This window comes from Corvus cornix, chromosome 13 (assembly GCF_000738735.6).
Source record: "Corvus cornix cornix isolate S_Up_H32 chromosome 13, ASM73873v5, whole genome shotgun sequence".
Lineage (NCBI taxonomy): Eukaryota > Metazoa > Chordata > Aves > Passeriformes > Corvidae > Corvus > Corvus cornix.
The window spans coordinates 1,377,175-1,396,231 of NC_046343.1; the positions used below are offsets into that span (position 1 = coordinate 1,377,175).

Genomic DNA, 19,057 nt, shown 5'->3' on the forward strand with positions numbered 1-19,057 from the left:
CCCATTCATAAAAGGCAGCGGAGCATGCGCGGTACCGCCGCGGTGCCCACCCATTCATAGAGTCGGGCGGCCGCGCATGCGCAGGAGCGGCTGCTGCCCTCCCATTCATAAAATAGCCATTTTCCCAGGCAGGCGGGTGCAGCGCCGCGGCCGCCGCTGACAGCGCCGCGCTCGCAGGTCCCTGCCCGCAGCTCCAGCCGCTCCTGCCAGGATTCTCCCAGGTCCGGCCCCCTCGTCCGCCTCGCATTTGGGATTAACTCGCCTATGGAGAGATGGTCTTAGCTGAATTATTTAAAGTAAGTACGAGATCGGCGCTTGCGAGCAATTGTTAAATGTTTTAAGTAGAAAAAGCCAAGCCTGCTCCCCGAGGGAAAATCCTGCGCTCGTTCTAGATGTGTTCGGCTGCTCCTTACAGATCACTGATCATGAGCATATTTCTGGCTATGACTTTTCTAACAGTGATTAGCTATAATTATATACAGGGGAGAGCTGCCTGGTGCTTCCCAGCCTGAAGGAGACTTGGCATTCTGGAGAAATATCCTGTTTCTTGCAGAATTTCCATTTGTGTCCCTGCGTCTCTGATTTATACCTCTTTTCTGCGTTCTCCCATCAACATCTGCATTTGCTGTACATATATGGCAGGCAGGTTTCAGCACACTTGGGTCGGGTTTGTTTGCAGGCTTTTACAGCAGAATAAGGCGCTTTTTTCTGCTGATGGGATGTCTTCTCCTCCATCCCTTCTTCCATCCCCAAAAAGGAGCATAAATACATGGTCACCTGGGCTGACAAGTCAGAATTGGGTATTTCTTGCTTGGGAATGGATTATCCTCGTTTCCTCTCTTTTCCAAAGCCCTGTCTTGTGAGTGTCAAGTAGTTTTTAGCTGTCTCCATAATAGGACACTTCAGAAATCAGCCACTCGTGTGTCAGACCCTTCCTGCATGACCCTTGCTCTTCAGCATTTTATTTCATACAAGTCTTTTTTTCATTTTTTTGGCCTCAGTGCCTTATTCCATCAGTGTTCTCTTCTCTGTCTTGCTGTACACTTGTTTTAAATCCGGATGGATGATGTATTTTAAAGGCTAGATGAGTAATAAAAATGTGTACCTGGAATAACTTCATCTGATATATGAAATATTTTATATATGGAGGAAAAACCTGTGCTGGCTGCTCCTCTCTACCAACTGCGTAGCAATGATAAGCCAGGATTTTATTTTCTGGTACCAGTCCTGGCGTCACAGGAGAAAGACAAGCCTGGAGACGACATGTTCTGAAAATTCATTATCAGGAGGGGAATGGAAAAAGCAGAAAGGGGCACATAAAAGACACAAAGGTCTTAGAGGAAAGCAGGACTGGGAATGCAGAGCTTGGAAATGGCAGTGCAAAGGAATATCACGGGGGGAAAAGGCTTCCCTCTTTTACCTCCAGTTACCAAGGGTCTGATTTCTTCATTTAAACCTTTTCTAGCCCCAAGTTTTTCTTTTAAAAATGAAGGGGAGAAAGAAAGAGAAAAGGAAAAGCACCCCTGCATTATCCAGAGTGGAAAAGGCACGTTCTAGATTCTTTAAAACTTCTCCAGCTGATGCCTTTTCTCCATACCATGCCAAGGGGACAGCATGGCAAGGAATTGCTGTTTAATTGGCTAAAGAGAAGCGCAGCTTTCCCAATATTAAAGCTTCCCCTCTCTGCCTTTATTTTGGGTTAAAGAATAAAGCTCCAATTTGTGCACGGAATCACAATGATCCTGATGACTGGCTTCCCCCTTGTCCATATAAAAATGAATGATAGCAGGAGGAGGGGTTGCTCTCAGTTATTGGAACCCCACTGGGGATGTCTCGTTGATAAATGTGCCCTTTTCCATGGGCTACTGTGTTTTCCCTTGCTGGAAGGGACTCTATATTGGGATTATAAAATTAAAAGGACCATTTCTGAATACTGCAGTCCTTTTGAAATTCTCCATGAGGTATGTGCAGGGGAGAAATTATTTGTTCTCCTGAAACAGCAAAACAAAAGCTGTTTTCTTGGAATCATGACTAATTCCCAAACCATACTGGGAAGTGCAACATCTCAAAAAGCAATTCCTACCCACCCCCCCACCCCCCCCCCCCAAAAAAAAAGAAATTCTGCTATCAGACTTTGGTGAAATAAAATTCACATCCCTTACAACACTACAGCAATAATTAATAACCAGTTCTGACAGTTTTCGTAAAATTAAATGTGAAAGAAAGGAATTCATTCATCATATTGCTATACAACTTTCCAGCTTCAGCCCAGTAGTAAAAACTGTGTTTTTATAGGCAAACAGTTGCACAAGTGTTGTTTTTTATCCTTTTTAAATGCAATACAATATATTTCCTCAAGAAAAATCTAAAACCCTTCTAAATAGGTTATCATTTAGTACCATTAGCTTAATAGATCATATCTGAGCTTAGTTTTCTTCCCTTAAAATAAATGTTTTTGTCCAGTAAAAGGCTTTGACTGAGAAATTCGAGTCCCCAGAGATCTGAATGCTAGCGGGCCAAAATGTGCTTTATTCACTCGCACCATAGGAACAGACTTTAGCTGGACAGAGACAGCTTCTTGGAAGTCTACAGGTCTCATTTCCCAGCTCCTGAATTTCCACACTCTGGCAAGAATTTAGTGTCTCGTTTTAAAAATGGCAGGTTTCCCTAATAAGCTTTCTAATTTTTTTCCTCCCTTATTACTTGTAGAGAAGATTCTAGCTGCCCTTAGCTAGGTAAGGCTGCTAAGGAGGGGAACAAAAAGAATGAACAATGAATGAATCAATATTTTGTCAATATTAATACACACTTCAGGGAAAAAAGGCATTTTTTTCCTTTTTTTGAAGCATTTACAGCTCAACTCAAAATCCAAACAGCCTAACTCAGTCTTAATGAACTCCAACCTTATGAATTATTCTTAATCCCACATTAAAAACATGTGCTTGCTGCAAGGTCTCCTTTAACCACCTCTGAGTGTAGTCTTCCTCATTAAAAGCTTTAATTGAACCCTTTGGCTTGCAGCAAGGGTGTCCCTTGTCACCGCTGGCAGGCCTGGACAAGAGGATGTCCTTAATCCCAGACAAAGGCAGGGGCAGAATTTGTTCCCTTATCTCCAGCTCCTCCTCTGCTGGGCTCCAGGGAGCAAATCCTTTATTGATCACTTGGGTGGGAGTGACTCCTGTCCTGTCCCCTGAGCATCCCTGTCCTGTCTCCTGAGCACCCCTGCCCTGTCCCTCAGCCCCCTGTCCTGTCCCCTGAGCATCCCTGTCCTGTCTCCTGAGCATCCCTGTCCTGTCCCCTGAGCGTCCCTGTCCTGTCCCCTCAGCCCCCTGCCCTGCCCAAGGCTCAGGTGCAGCTCTGCCCAACGCTTTTAGAGGAGCTCTTTAACCAGGCCACCAGAGGAGACAGACTGGCCGTGACAGATCGGATTTTGCACTGGTTACCATCGATTCTGAGCTGTGTTGCCTTGCACAGGCCTTGAAATGTATCTGCCCACCCTGGCATGATACTGCTTCGAAGTGTATTGCTTTCCATTATGATCATTTCTTGTATTAAGACTAAATATTCTAGTGCTTTTCTCGTTTTCTGCCTCCTGCACTGTATTTTCAGAAACTCGTGTGTCCTATACAGCAAAGAAAATAAACCAATTTCTGCAGTGCATTTACTGCAACTATTGCTGCCTCTGTGTCAGTGTTAATGAGTGACTGTCACAACTCTTACAGAGACTAATTCAGCTTTTGCATTGATAATGAACTCATAGAATGGTTTGGGATGGAAGGGACCTTAAAGCCCATCCAGTGCCACCCCTGCCATGGGCAGGGACACCTCCCACTGTCCCAGGCTGCTCCAAGCCCCAATGTCCAGCCTGGCCTTGGACACTGCCAGGGATCCAGGGGCAGCCAGAGCTGCTCTGGGCACCCTGTGCCAGGGCCTGCCCACCCTCACAGGGAACAATTCCTTCCTAAAATTTACCAGGTCCAATCTCAGTAATAAAGAGAAGGTGTGATCCTTCTGTAGGTGCCAAGATTCAGAGCTGTCTGGTCTGACCCGAAGCAGATCCCCAGAGGAGCAGCTCAGGTCTTACCCCATCCCAGTGCAGGGCTCAGCCTTTCATCAATCCATGACAATTTCTCCATCCTTTCTTCACAAAAGCTTGTGATGCTTCAGTAGTTGGAAAATTCTTGGAAACCTGTGATTGAAAATTCATGTTGAAATACCAAATTCACTTTATTCTGTTTATGGTTGTACTTGATGATCTTAAAGATCTTTTCCTACCTTAACAATTCTGTGCTAAGAAGGTACCTTTTGTGCTCCAGTGCTCTCCATGCCCTCAGCACCACTATAATTTATATATAACCTATAACCACTTTAATTTATGAGATATATTATATATATAATGGTCCTAGAGCTGGCCAGCAGCCCCTGGCAAAGGGCAGCACAGTACCACTGGCAGGTCCAGCAGCTCCCTGATGTTACAGGGCACAGTCCAGGATGCAGAAAGGAGCCACCAGTGATGTCACAGGACATGGAGAGGACAATCCAGTGCCACCAACCCCAGGAGAAATCTTGATTTGCTGAGGCAAACAGCTTTTCCTGCCGCTGGTGCTGTCAGACACAACAGAAGGGACAGGCTGCTCATGAGGTGTAATTAAGGTGTAATTAATTAGAAAGAGACGAAGTGGCCCCTGATCTGGTGCACGCAGCTGACAAAGCACAGAAGGGTTTGGTGGCTGCGTCACCTCCCTGCCCGCCCCAGGGGTCTCTCTCAGCAAACACACCCCAAGGGCACATCTGGGGCTTTTTGGTGTTCTGTGACATTGGAGGTTCCCTTTAGACATTTCCATGGCAGCATCTTGTGTCCACAAAGGGTTGGGCAAAACTGTGGGACCTTGTGCCTGGTGCAGGCTGCAGAGGAGGAGCTCATGGAAGCTTTTCCCATTTTCCTGCTGACTGCACTGGGGATGTGTCAGTCCCAGGTTGCCCAGGATTGCTTCCACATGGGACCCACCTCTGGACTTAAGTTCCTTATTCACATTATTCTTTTATTACCACAAACATCTTGGATGTTGTTAAACACGTGAGAAAGAACTTATTAAGGTTATTAACTAATGGGTGACTCTGACAGTTATGGACATTATGTATTTCTGCACTCGCTGCGTGTTTAAGTCAAGATCCATTTTGTTTTTCAGTAACTGGAAGATTTTTGTCCAACTGAACTCTGAAAATAAAGATACTGGAACCTTATTATTTCAAAACTTGCTCTGAAGACATTAATGAGAATGAGCTTTCCTGAGGGTTTATGTGACTTTCGCATGGAATTGCCTACAAGAATGTAGCTTTCTCTAAAATCATGTAGGCAAGTCCAAAATCCTATTAAAACATAAAGTGCCTTTTGTTTTAATTTCATCTGATTTCAAAATCCTACAAAACTTCTGGGTCAGCAATAATGCCAAAACTCTACAATAACAGTTGGTTTCCTACAACTCTAGGACTTGCAATTACCCAGTACAACAGTAATTTTAAATTGGCCATATCTTGATGAAGAGAAGGAACAAACGCTGCAACACGTGTATGAACTTGACTTTTGAGTCCAATTTTACTCCCTTGGAAGGAAGTATATTTTGCCTTGAAAATTGTATGTGGTGAGTGACTGTACAGTCATGGGGGAAGAGAAATTTTTCTCTACATGGGAGTTTGCTGACACGTCTGCCTTGAAAAGGACTTCATTGTTTGCCTCTAAAGAATGAAAAATTCCCTATGTAAGAACATGGTTGTGAATTTTTCTTCCTGTTGTCTACTTTAAGAAAATTATCTGTACAGTTGCAACCAGTGCATTTGTGCCTGTGTTAATGCTGTAATATATCTGTAATTACCTATGATCAAAAATTAATTAATTTTGTGTGCTGTATGGTTTTTTTTCCTCAACTGAAATGCCATTTACAGTCAGGATCAGTGCAGTGGACAACAAAGGTTACATCCCTCAGCTCTCGTCGTCTTTCAAGGTCTAAAGTTTTGCCAGGTTACCCCAAACATTCATTTTGATTTGGGATCTGGTTGGGATAAGCTTTATAAATGCAGTTTATAGGATACCAGTGTTGGTGCTCAAGGCAATGTTATCCTTGCCAGCAAACAGCCCACGTGTGTGGTGGGTTTTGGGGGGGGAGGTGAAGGAAATGCTGCCCTGCCTCTGGGTACACATCAACCAGCAAAGGTCAGGTTGTCGTGTCTTGGAGGATGACCCAGGGAAGTCACAAGGACCCATCAGGTATCCAGGCAGGCGCATCTCAGCCTGTGACACTCCACAGGAGCACTCTGCCTTCTTGATGTCCTTCTGCTCCAGCACAAATCCTTAACCTGAGGACTCGACTGGATTCCTCTGTGCCAGCACAGGTGGGGCACTCTGTGCCCACAGAGCTGCCCAGGGCCCTTCCCTGAAACCTCCCCTGTCCTGGGATACAGACATGGAGCACAAGCAGCTGAGGGAAAGGTGCTCACAGCACAATGACAAAAACTGGAGCAACTCCACCATGAAATACTGCCATGGTTGTGATCCATGGGGAGAGGAGCCTCCTGGCCGGATGAACAGCACCCAGCTCACTCTGAGTTCAGCACTCGAGGTGTTTGACCTGGATCTGTCACCAGCGCTCTCGCTGCACTGCTGGAACTTCTGGTGACAAGGCCAGCAGCAGCAGTGTGGTCATGGTCCTTGGAAAATTCCATAAGTATCAGAAATATTTGTCTGTTAAGCGTGGCAAGAAAGGGAAGAGCAGTCAACTGTGGAAACCCTCTGCTCAGGAGAGAGAGGGCAGGGCAGAAGGTGAAGGACCATATGTCCAAGCACCAAAACCTGTCAGGCTGCACATCTTTGGTGGTTTAAAGGTGATCTTCAGCCAGAGAGATATTGTGTCCAGAACAGGGGTCTGGGAACTGGGAGAGCTGGGTCTTACTTGGCTGTTTTCCCTCCAGAGGTTTTATCCAAGTAGATCCTGTGCCCAGATATCTGCAGGGTCTGAGTTCACCTTGTCAGGCTTCCCTTCCCCTTGTCTTGCAGAAATAGTTTGTCTATTAAAAAGACAATTTGAAACTGTATTACAGGGAAAAAAGAGGATGAAAAACTTCCATCATTAACTCTCCTGAAGTGTGGTGTTTAGCCCAGGGTCCATCTCCTTTCTGTGGTAATTAACTGAAATCTTGATTAGCATTAGCTCAGATAAGCCATCTTTAACACCTGCCTGCATGAGGCCCCGTCTGTGCACGGGAGGTTGGGTGTTTTAGGGGCAGCCTGGCTCTAATCCTTCCCCAAACTGATCTGCTGACACCACTTCCGTGCCATGGCATCACTGGCCCTGCACCGTGGCAGACTGGGCCACTGCAGAGTTAAAGCCCAAGTGCCACCTCCAGGGGCTCTCACACGGTGCCACCAGCGATGCAGAAGCCCCTGGATGTGCCACCCTGGGGCAGAGGTGCCATGCTGGGGACAGGCAGCACCAGGGCACTGCCCGGGCTGAGCAGCTCTGTTCCACAACCGTGCTGGCACCTTAAAATAAATGGTGCTCCATGGATCCAGTGGAAATCCGGTAAATGAAGCAGATTCCTGAGAGCTGGTAACAAGTGGGAGTGAGCAGAGCCCTGGAGAGGCCACGAGGGCAGTGCTGGCAGGGCTGAGGAGGAGCAGCCAGGCTGCTCTGCCACCTGCAGCGCTGCCACCATTTCCTCCAGCTACCTTCCATCTAAGATCAGCTCTGCTGCACTTACTCTTGGCAACCAAAACAGCTGCATCTCTCTCCTTAAAAAAAAACAACCCCAAAAAAACCCAGTGGAATCAAAGTCTCCTTGCAAGTGTAACACACAGCCGATACAGAACTGATGATTTTGCTAAACTCTGACTTGAAGCAAATACTTTTTATATCATGACACTGGATTCTGATGCACAAAAGAAAATCAAGTTCTTTTCCCTCTGCATGCCCCACAGTTGTCAGAATCATTGCTTCTCTTTGTTTTTTACATACAGTAACTAGGAATAGATGCTTTACAGACTCTCTTGTTCCTCCAGTCAGGATGTCAACGAGCTATGAATAATGAAATAAAAAAAAATTCCAAATGAATGGCTAAGGCCCAGCAGAGGATTTTAGCTGGGGAAGAGAAGCAGCATAAGGGCTGCATGACAATAATCATCATTACTGCTAATAAAGCATTTCTTCCTGCTGGTGGGGTGCAGGGGACAAACGGGGCCCGGCAGGCCAGACGCGGTGCCGGACCCGGCATGTGCCATCCTGCCCACGCCCGCCCTCCCTCCTCCTGATCGCGGGGGAGCTGGCACATTTCCAACCCCAAATGCCAAATGATCCATCAAAGCAACGATTTACAAATATAAGAGTGGACTCTGGTGGCATTTTTCAGGGGGTAAAAATGGGCTTCCCCTTCTCCTTCCAAAAGTGCGGAATCCGTTCATGCTCTGATTTTTGAGGTGCTGTGTTAATTTTAGGGGAGGTGTGCTCTTGCAGAAGTGCACACACATTTACACACACACTTCTCGTGCATTATTTGGTTGTAGTTGGCTGCAGTTTTTTCCTGACTTTTTCCCACTGCTGTGATATTAAAGTCATAGAATCACAGAATCATTTAGGTTGGAAAAGACCTTTAGGATCATCGAGTCCAGCTGTTAAACCAGCGCTGCCAAGTCCAAATCTTTCACGCCGTTGGAGAAGGTTAATTTGTTTGTTGAACACAAACAACTGGCAATGCCTTAAGCTGTTCACTACTTCCTTTTTCTTGATACCAGCAGCTTTTCCCCTCCTGGACCGAAGCTTTACTCACCCCTTCTTTCAACTGATCTCCAGCATTATATTATTTATGAATAAAGGTCACCCCGTGAGGAAATGGCACATCTACTAGAAAACAATGTGCACTTTCTAAATTTGAACTGAGTCGTTTCCGTTCTTTGATTTAAGTTTAGTTACTTCCTGTGGTTTCTTGTCCTACGCCACTGCTGAATCTTTGGATTGACTCCAGGATAAATTGCACTCTTTCAATGAAATTAGAAACTGCGGCAATGACGGCTCAGCCAGAGCGGCTGGTAAACAGCACTTCAGCTAAATATTAGTGCACTTAGTGGGCTGCACGAGTGTCTCATTACCTGTGTGAGGTGATGGATCCAGCCTGAGCCACGTGGGTGCTCTCCTGGGAGCTGCACCCTTGGCTCCCACCCTGGTGTGGCACCAGACAAGGTGCTGAGCGAGCACTTCCAGCTCCCACGGGAGGATAAAGGAGCCTTTGGAACCTGTGGCTCCCCATGGAGAGGGGATGCTTCCACACCAAAATCAAGGCATCCTCCCACAGGCAGATCCTTGGTTAGCAAGGACAGGTGCTCAGCCCCACGCTCAGAAGCACCTTTGTACCAGGCCAGTGCTTCCACGAGCCACAATCCTGCATCAGGTTTTGTAGGGATTGGGATCAATTGGGAAAAGCCTCCAGAGTTTAGATGGGTCATTTCAGGCAGTTTGCTGACAAAACCACACGTGAATATGCACCACAGCCGCAAGATGTACCTTCCCTCAGTAAAACCATGAGTGGCTCTTCAGGAGCCTGCAGTGACCGCAGCCCCCCCAGGACTGGAGGAGCTGTAGATGGCCAAGGTCAGGGAGAGGGACACGGTAGGCACTTTGTACCTGAGTGTTCTGCCACCCTTGGACAGAAGTTTACCTTATAAGACCTTCAGCATAATAGCCAGCCTCAGTAAGGAGCCCTGTTGGGCTGGGCTTGCAGGATACCTCAATAATGATGCCCTCTCTCTCTCTCCCCCACCCCTGTTCTTTCTCCTTCCCTTCCCCCAGGACACTTAAGCACAGATTTTGCCCCAGTAGTCAGACCGCTTTCTCAATGGAGTCCCGGATTCCCCACAACATCACCGTTGTCCCCAACTCTGTGATGGTGCAGCCCTTGCTGGACAGTCGGATCCCCTACGGGCGGCTGCAGCACCCGCTCACCATCCTGCCCATCGACCAGATGAAGACCACCCACATCGAGAACGACTACACCGACAACCCCAGCGCCTCCCAGCCACCAGCCCAGAAGCGTCCCCGAGCCCCCCACGAACTGGGCTTGAGCAGCCAGCAGCACCCGCAGCGCTGCGAGCAGGATGTCACCCACCCCTGGATCTCCTTCAGCGGGCGCCCCAGCTCCATCAGCAGCAGCAGCAGCACATCCTCAGACCAAAGGCTCCTGGACCACATGGCCCCGGTGCCCGTGGCAGAGCAATCCTCCCCCCGCGCCGTTCGCATCCAGCCCAAGGTGATCAACTGCAAGCCCCTGGACCTGAAGGGCACCGTGTCTCAGGAGCTGGACAAGCACTTCCTGCTGTGCGAGGCCTGTGGGAAATGCAAGTGCAAGGAGTGTGCCCTGCCCCGGACTCTGCCGTCGTGCTGGGTGTGCAACCAGGAGTGTCTCTGCTCGGCGCAGAACCTGGTCAACTACTCCACCTGCATGTGCCTGGTCAAGGGCGTCTTCTACCACTGCACCAACGAGGACGACGAGGGCACGTGTGCCGACCACCCCTGCTCCTGCTCCCACTCCAACTGCTGCGCCCGCTGGTCCTTCATGAGCGCCCTGTCTCTGGTGCTGCCCTGCCTGCTCTGCTACCTGCCAGCCACCGGCTGCGTCAAGCTGTCCCAGAGATGCTACGACCAAGTGAGCCGGCCCGGATGCAGATGCAAAAACACAAACAGTGTCATTTGCAAGGCATTGCCTGAGAGCAAAGGGGCAGAAAAGCCCTTCTAATAGTTTGGGAGGACAGAGTGGGAGGATGCTCTGCGGAGCAGGGTGGTGTTGGCTCTTTTTAATAACCTGTGTTCTGAAGAGAGCGTTAGCCTCTTGCCTTCGGAGAAAGCAGAAGCAACTATTTCCACAAACTGAAGCACTTTGGGTTATTCAGGGATTTTGGAACTGGTCACAGTTTAAACAAATGGGGCCAAAGGAGGAACGTTAATAATGCAGAGTGAAGGCTACAAACCCACGTACATCATGAAGTACAGCTCCTGAAAAACTCCCGCCTTGGACGGACAGCTGCTCACCAGGCCTGCACACCACAGGAACCATTAACTGCTCGCTTGGCAGGCACCGCCTCACAACCAATCCCCATTCCCAGCTGCAAAAAGCTGCTCTCAATTCGGATTTGGGGCAGGCTTCTTGTTTCCTCTCTCCTTCCAAACCCCAGCTCGCTCCCAGCAGCCTGTTGAAGGTGATGGGGGAACTCCCTCCGCCCTCCTTCCCTCCTGCACACCACTCCAAGGGCTGGTTGCACACAAAGTACGTGTTTCTCAAAAGCTTTCTGTGTCCCTCAAAGATTTTTGAACCAGAAGTGAAGCTACATTTCATTCGTTGAAGGGTCTTTTGCCTTTTGGGTGTATCCCACCCCGGCCCCACTGGTTTGGACTCTCTTTCTAAAGCAAGATGGTAGCAGGGCTGCCCCTCCCTGGAGGAATTGCAGCAGGATGCGTTCAGGCCGTTGTATCAACACCGGGTCCTCCTGCCTGTAAGCTGATCCACAGCATCAGGTTTCACTCAATGGAATATGAGTTTTCCATCACCAGGACAGCCCTGCTCCAGGAGGATGGTGGCCGATCCCATTTCCCCCAGGCCCGCGCTCGCTCCCCCGAGGCCGGAGCAAAGGGGGTTTAACTCACGCCACAAAGCGAAGACAGGCGGGGTCTGTTTCCCTAAACCTCTTGAGCTCTGCTAAGAAGTCACACAAACCTAAGTGTACGATGCACATAGGTGTATTTTTCTAGGGATCTCAACCCAGCACCTCCTCTCCTGGAACAAGCTCTTCTTTGCTCATTGAATATTAAGATTTGGTTTTGTCTTGGGGGTGAATGGCATTTGCTCGAAGTACAGCCCGTTCCCCCACCCCTATTGCTGCTGTTTGACTTTTGCCTCTTCTGTACAAAAGTGTCTTCTTAAATGTAAAGAATGCTTTTAATGTTTATTTTAGTGTTAACACACACTAGGGAAAGCCAGGGGAAGGAAGAGAGTGCAGTTAACAAATGTGCCCGTGGTTTTCAGCACACAAATATTGGCTCTGTCCGTGCACTCATCCTAGGGCTGGTTCTACTTTCCCCAAGGATGCTGTAACCCCTCTCGACAACTACAAGGTGCTAAACAAGAATCTTGGTCCAAACGTGCAACACTCTAATGAGTAGGTAGGTACTTGTTGCATGCAGGAAACTGACCTAGTCTCTCTTGGTGTTTTTAATTAGAGGAGATTTCCTCAGTAAATGCACAGCAGTGACAGTGAAATGTCATCTCTAATTAGATAAGCAATAGGCAGAGCTCGTGTAGCATTTCCAGGAATCCCGTTGGCCTGGCTACGACACAGCCACGGGTAGGGGTTGGCAGGAGCATCCTGATGGGAACTCTGGTGGCTTTGGGTTTCAGAATTCAGCTCAGCTGGATGACTCGGGGTTTAGCTCAATTGAATTGTAGATATTTATTGAATGGGGGAGTTAAAAAATTAAAACAAAAAAACCAACAAACTTTTATGTTTATAACATTTGCTAGCTTGTACATGCTGAATCATAGAAAAAAGGGTAAAAATGTCTGTTACCAGATACCAATTCCTGTAGGGTAGCCTCATGTTAACTGTATGTGGGCACCAGGAAGCAGGTGGGGATCCAGAGCTATATTTATTACCTTGCACAAATTGGAGGGGAAAAGATAAAAGGAAAACCAACCCCGAACTAGCTGAACTGTTGGTTGAATGTATAAGATATTGTATTTAATAAGAAACCATTTTCCTAAGATACAAGCAAGCTAGAAAAGGCAGCAGGAGAGGTATTTACCTGCTGCCCTCCTCTGTTGGGACCACACGTGTCCAAATGGCCTCCACCCACGGCTGCTTTGCCTTTTTGACCCTCTGTTCCTGGGGAACCTGTGCTGAAACCTGCGCTGGCAGAGCCCAAGGCTTGGCTGCATGGTCCTCGTGAGCAAAGACCCCGCTGGAGTGGTCGCCACTGTGCCAATCTACACTCATGTACATACTCCCAGCAATCCCAGACGGATTTCCTCTCATTGTACATAGCTGTAAACTATTTCTCCATTGGTTTGTTTTAATATCTAAGCCCTGTAAGCCGATGATGCCGTGCTGGAGCCTGTCAAGCATTGTGGATGTGTTAGAGCAGTGGTCAGTGTAGCAGAGTGATCCTCCCTCCCCCACCAGCTCTCGGCACGGCCACTGGACTCTGCTCCAGCAGCTCCCGGCCCTGGCCTGGCAGGAAGGTGCTGAGCCCTGTCTGGAGCTGGGAAAGGGCCAGGCTTGGCCCGAGCCAGGGCTGTGCCAGAGGGAACAGCTCCCGTCAGTAACGTTGTTATTCCCACTCTTCCCCATCCCAACAACTCCATCCCCCCATTCCCTTTGAAGGTACTTGGGTCTCCTGCCACCCCGGAGATGTACCACGGGCACGGTGCTGTGTCACCACGTCCCAACCCATAGCTCTGCCATCCTCCCGCGGGTCAGGTGCCCCTGCTAACGAAGGGACAGCTGCTAACGAGCACAAACCCTGCTGGCTCTCCAGCCATGGCACTGCTGTGGGATGGCCCTGGAGGCAGCAGGGCAGGTACCCCCTGGGACAGGTGCCATGCTTGGAGGAGGAGGAGGATGGCAGGGCACCTGCACTGCTAATTGCTGCAACTCTGCTAATTGCTGCAGCAGGTTCACACCGGGGTTTGCCCTCTGCCCCACACAACAGTGCAGACATCGAGAAGGGGACCTGAGGGTGCTGGCAATGCCACACCACATTCCCAGCGGGAGCAGAGCAGCCCCAAGAGACAAACACACCGTCACCACAGCCCTGTGCCAGTCCCGCCGGGTGCCAGGAGCAGATCCCAGATTTGGTGCTCCCTGGGCACTGGCTTTGCCACACCGATGAGCCCTCGCCCATCCCAGCACTGGGTATTCCCTTCCCCTCCCATGCTTAGACACCCTGAGAAATATTTGTCCCTTCTCCTCTTACCACCCCCTCACATGTACACCCTGAAAAGTTACCACAGAAGGTTTTTCTTTGTATAGAATATTTATTTTGAAGCTCTATTTTAATAGTATTTATTTTAGAAAGTCTACTATTGTAAGAGTTCTTCTGTTTGTGAAGAAAAGCAAGTACTGATGAATGTACTGATCTAGAAATTATATATATATAAAAATATATATTGTTAAATATATAAATGGCTGTTGTGGTTCTTTAAAAAAAAAAAAAAAAAAAGCAAGAATGTTTATAGCAATTATTCTAAAAATACAAGCAAGCAGAGAGGAGCCCAAAATTGGTTATTTGGTGCTCCCCAGCCCTGCCAAGGAGCTCAGGGTGACGCTGGGGTTGCTCTGCCCCATGGCCTGGCACATCAGGGGCTCATCAATTAATTATCCCTCAAATCACCTGCAGTGGGAAGGGGCAGCTCCTCAGTGAGCAGGAATACCCTGCTCTGTGAACTTGTAGGACCAATCCTTCCCTGCACCTCTAGAACATGCCAGCCTGGAAGTCAGGCTGCTCCTTCCACGGGGCTCAGCCCTCAGTGTGACAATGGGATCGACATTAAAGAGAACCAACCCCACCGCACAGAGGGGCTGTGCCGACCCCATCCCACAGAGCCTCCCTCAGCATTTCAGACCCACTTCCAGCTCTCCTGCTTCTCCTGTCCACGAGCAGAGCTGTGCTGCCCGCACCAGAACAGCCCCACCGGAGCCATGTGTGGGTGCAGAGCATCCCCCAGCCCCAGCCAGACCACCCCAAGGTCCCCTTTCAACATCAGGGCAGCCAGAACTCTCCCAGCTCCTTGGAAAAAGGCAAAAAGCTGTCAAGGACCAAATCCCTGGGTCCTTGCTCACCCTGCCCAGCCCCTGAGCCACATCCTGGGGCTCCCACCCACCACCCTTCCTGCCCCCAGCTCCTTGTGTGTCACCAGCATCACACTGGACTGCTAAAAATACAGGATCCGGGTTATTTTTCACCATTCCTGTTATTTATTTGCACACGCTGTGGAGCTGTGACTCACTGGAAGCCGTGCCATGTTTTGTGTCATCACAGAGGTAACCCAAGTGTGTTACCTGGCCTGAAATAATATTGTTGAAACAATAATGTTGAATTAGTCACTGGATCAGATAAAGAGACAATAACTACTCTGTGCAGATCACGACATCTGATGCCAAAAAATTTGCAATAAGGAAGAGATACTGAATTTGTTGTGCTGGTGGCAGTTCTTCTTTTTTTTAACAAACAGGCTGAGCCAGGATGTATAAATTTAAATCAGAGTTTGGCAACACCAACTGATGTCTTGCACATAAAGCTTTAAAAATACCAACACGATGCTCATGCCTCTCTGCTGGAAGCGAACCAGAGCACTTGGCTTGATTTGAGTAGTAGATGTTAAAGCAATATTTTTGAAATTGATCAGAATTATCAGCTTTTTTTTTTTTTTAATCCTTTTTTACACCATTTTCAATAATTGATCATCAAAGGAAACCAAGTCCAACTCCCCAAGCACAGGTTACAGAATGGCAAAGAGATGCACAGAGCTCAGAGTACAACAGACTTCCCAGGCCCCAAGGCAAGCCCAGCTCTTGGATATCAGACCTGAAAGGGAATTTCTAGTGAATCGAAACACCCCAAAAATACCCTAAATCACTGTATTAATTGTGAGAGAACGGGCTGAAACATACAGAAATTACAAACGTACAGATGTGAGTGATGCGATCGAGCAGGTTGCATCCCTTGGTCCCTTTCAACCCAAATCATTCTGGGATTCTACAAAATGAGATTAAAACATTTTTTAAAATGCCATTTAAAAGTCCTTTTCTAAAATATATACTTAATAAACATGATGAGATTTTCCAAAAGGTGTAGGAAACACCCTGGACGAGATGTGAGGTTTGTCAGCACTGCCAGCAATGGGAGGAGGGGAGGGGGAGAGCAAACAGCAGGGCAGAAGCTGCACCCACCCTCGAAGACAAACACTGTGATAATACAGCTTCACATGAGAAATAAATTTTAAACCAATTCAAATAAAATACCCCTACCTTCTCCTCCCCTGGCAGCCCGAGGTGGGTGTTCTGGCCGGGGAGCAGGACACATTCCTCTCTGGTGAGCCGCCCCTGCCGGAGCCAGGGGAACAATAGACCTGGAGCGACCTAGGGAGCAGTGCCCCGCTCCAGAGCCGGGGTTCTGCCAGCACAGGGAGACTCCAGCTCCTCGCCATGGGGGCCAGCAGGGTGGGACCCCCAGGCCACCTGCACAGCCCCCCTGGCTCTCAACCACGCAGGGTGTCCCCAGCACACAGCTCAGTGGCGCCCAGAACACCAACCTGCCCAAGCTTCTCCAGGAAAGGGAATTTTTTTAATTCTCTGCCATTATACACACTTTCCTACCGTGTGCACAAAGAGAGCCAGAGTGGGATTATTTGGTGTCCCTCAGCGAGCACCTCTGCTGTGTTTACATGGGAACTGGGTAAGGGATTCAAGGGCTCATCTATCTTTTACCAAAAACCGGGGTTATTAAAAGTCATCAAATCATGCTGGCAATCAAGCTTTTCTTTTATCTCTTGGGTTTCCAGGGGTGCTGCAGGGGTGAGCATGGCAAGGGGGCTGCACTGCTCCCAGCAGGCACCACCTCCCACAGTGCCATTCCCAGAAATGGATCATTTCTCTCACTGGGATTAGTGGTGTGTGGACGGGGTGATGGTGGCTGAACCGGGAGGGAGAGCCCCATTCCCCAGGCAGCCAGAGCTGGCTCCTCACAGAGCTCCACACCAGCACATGGCACCCAGGGATGAAGTTTGGCCTCTTTGTGGGTGGCAGACAAATGGCCAGGACAGAGATAAATTGCCTTTGCACTTTGTTTTACTTCCTCCCCGTAACAACCTCCCGTGGGAGCACTGAATCCCTGGGCTCCCGCTCCAGCCCCTGCTGAGCGCCGTAAAACTTTAGGGATGTCCTCAAGGAGCTGGGAATGGCCCCAGCCCTTCAGAGAGGGCTCCCACATGGAGCAAACTTTCCTTTTCAGGGGAAGGAGGAAATGGCTACAGAGGTCAAGGCAAAGCCTTTCAGCAGGGTCTCAGCCCCCCTCATGCACCCACACAGCCTCGACAGGCTTTGGGACAGAGCCACCCCAAACAGACACAGGGTCCAAGCTGGACACCAGGTTTTGAGGCACAAAAGGGGCTGAAGGGGCTTCACAGAAGTTTCTGATTGTGCCCAGGCCACCAGTGCCCATCACAGCCCTGGACACCCAACAAGGACACAACAGGGCTTCTGCTGCTGCAGAGAGAAAGAAACAGCCAGCAAGTTGAGAAACAGCAGCCAAAGGTGGGACTGGAGGAGATATTCTTCAAAAGATGTTAAAAAAAAAAAATAATAAAACTCCAAGCCTCAGACCTCTGAGTCTCCCCGGTGTAAACAGCTGCATTTATTTCCTGTGGGCTCAGCAGCCCCCCAGCAGCAGCCTGGGCTGGATGAGGCCTCAGGACCCAGAGCTCAACCCCACCACAGCCTGTTAAACCCAGAAAAGAGCCAAGAACCAGCCAAGATTTTAAGGTTCTAAGGTTTCTGATCACTCTGCCAAACTCTTGCCACATCAACCCCCACCAGCAGCGAGGGACTGGGCAGGGCAAGCATCGCCCCAGCACCTCCTGCTCCCTTCCAAGGCCAGCTGGACTCTGCAAACCCAAGCAAGGTTTGTGCTCCCAAGCACAAAGGTACAGGAATTTCTCCATAAAAAGCCTAAAAAGTTTACTCTTCAGTATTCCTGAAGAGAGGGAAGAGTGAACCGCGGCTTCCCATTAGCACCACACCGCTGCAGCTTCCATTGACTTTTTCCTGCCCTTACAACAGGGAATAAATAGAAGTTTCTGCATGAAGAAACTCTTATGAATAAATCATTCAGCCCCGTTCTGCTCAGAGCCAGGTAGGTCTGTGATTATGATGTGATGCCATTATGTAACCGGGTGCTCCTAATCACAAACACAATATTCTCAGAGCACGAAACTGGGACGTGCTGCACCACATCCCTTCGCTCCAGGTATGGCTCTGGAGCCTCCAGCCACACGTGGAACAGCAAAATCCTCCACCCAGAAATGCCCTGCTCTGAGCTGGCAAGGAAATGCTTCACATCCCTTCAGGGAAGTCACTGTGTCCAAAGAGACACTAAAGAATGAATGAATTAATTAAAACTCCATCCTTGTTGGTACAGTATTTAATTGCTTTCCATGTGGAGGGTGAGCCATTAGCACAGATCCTCCACTTCCAGCCCTACAGGGTCTATAGTCTAACAGGTCTAGAGTCCCACGAAAGCCGGGTTTTCATCATCTTTCATGTCTGAGGATGAGGAGTTACAGTTCTGTTTTCCTCAGCAGCAGCCTCATCCCGCTGCTGCACCATCACAAATTGCTTCAAGGCTGGCACAAACCCGATCTCCTGATACTCCTGTAAATGGTCCTTAGGAATACAACTAAATTTATCTTTTTCTTTGCAGCAGTCTCTGCATCCCCCACTAAGAAACCTCCAGCTCTGTTGGGGCTTAGAACCAGATAATCTTCAGAGTCCTTTCCAATCCAAACCATTCTGTTTGACTTGGGAATTTCACAGGGACCGAAGCACAGGACTGGTGCAAGGCCAGTGGCATTGGGTTAGTGAGAGTTATGGACAGGACAAATCCCAGCTCCCTGAGGAGCCTCTGCAGCCGCGGTGCTCCTGTGCCTGCAGCTCCCCCTCCGCAGTGCCAAGGAAGCATCAGGAAGCAGCTCCCACCTGCTTTCAGCAGGAGAGAGTTTTGGACACACAGCTTTGGAGCGAAGGGAAGGTGGGGGTGGAAAATAAGACCAGAGAGGGCTCGATGAAGTGTGGAGTTAAAAAAAATGGCTTGGGAGGACCCCATGCTGGTGGGAAGCAATGGGATTTCCTGCTGGTCCCTAAGACGGGAGCAGAAAGTGGGGTTTAGGGCTTCAGGGAGGCAGCAATATATCCTAACAATCCCTCCTCCACAGGGTGAGCCTGGCTGAATGCTGCAAAGGAAACCCAGAA

At 49.0% G+C, this 19,057-nt stretch overlaps 1 protein-coding gene across 1 annotated transcript; it reads left to right on the forward strand.

The window, feature by feature from the left end:
* Positions 1–107: 107 nt before the first annotated feature.
* Positions 108–14,187, forward strand: SPRY4 (sprouty RTK signaling antagonist 4). Its single transcript, XM_010399595.4, has 2 exons — positions 108–296; positions 9,834–14,187. The coding sequence occupies exon 2, from the start codon at positions 9,880–9,882 to the stop codon at positions 10,774–10,776; it is 897 nt and encodes a 298-aa protein (XP_010397897.1). The 5' UTR covers positions 108–296; positions 9,834–9,879; the 3' UTR covers positions 10,777–14,187.
* Positions 14,188–19,057: the final 4,870 nt, after the last annotated feature.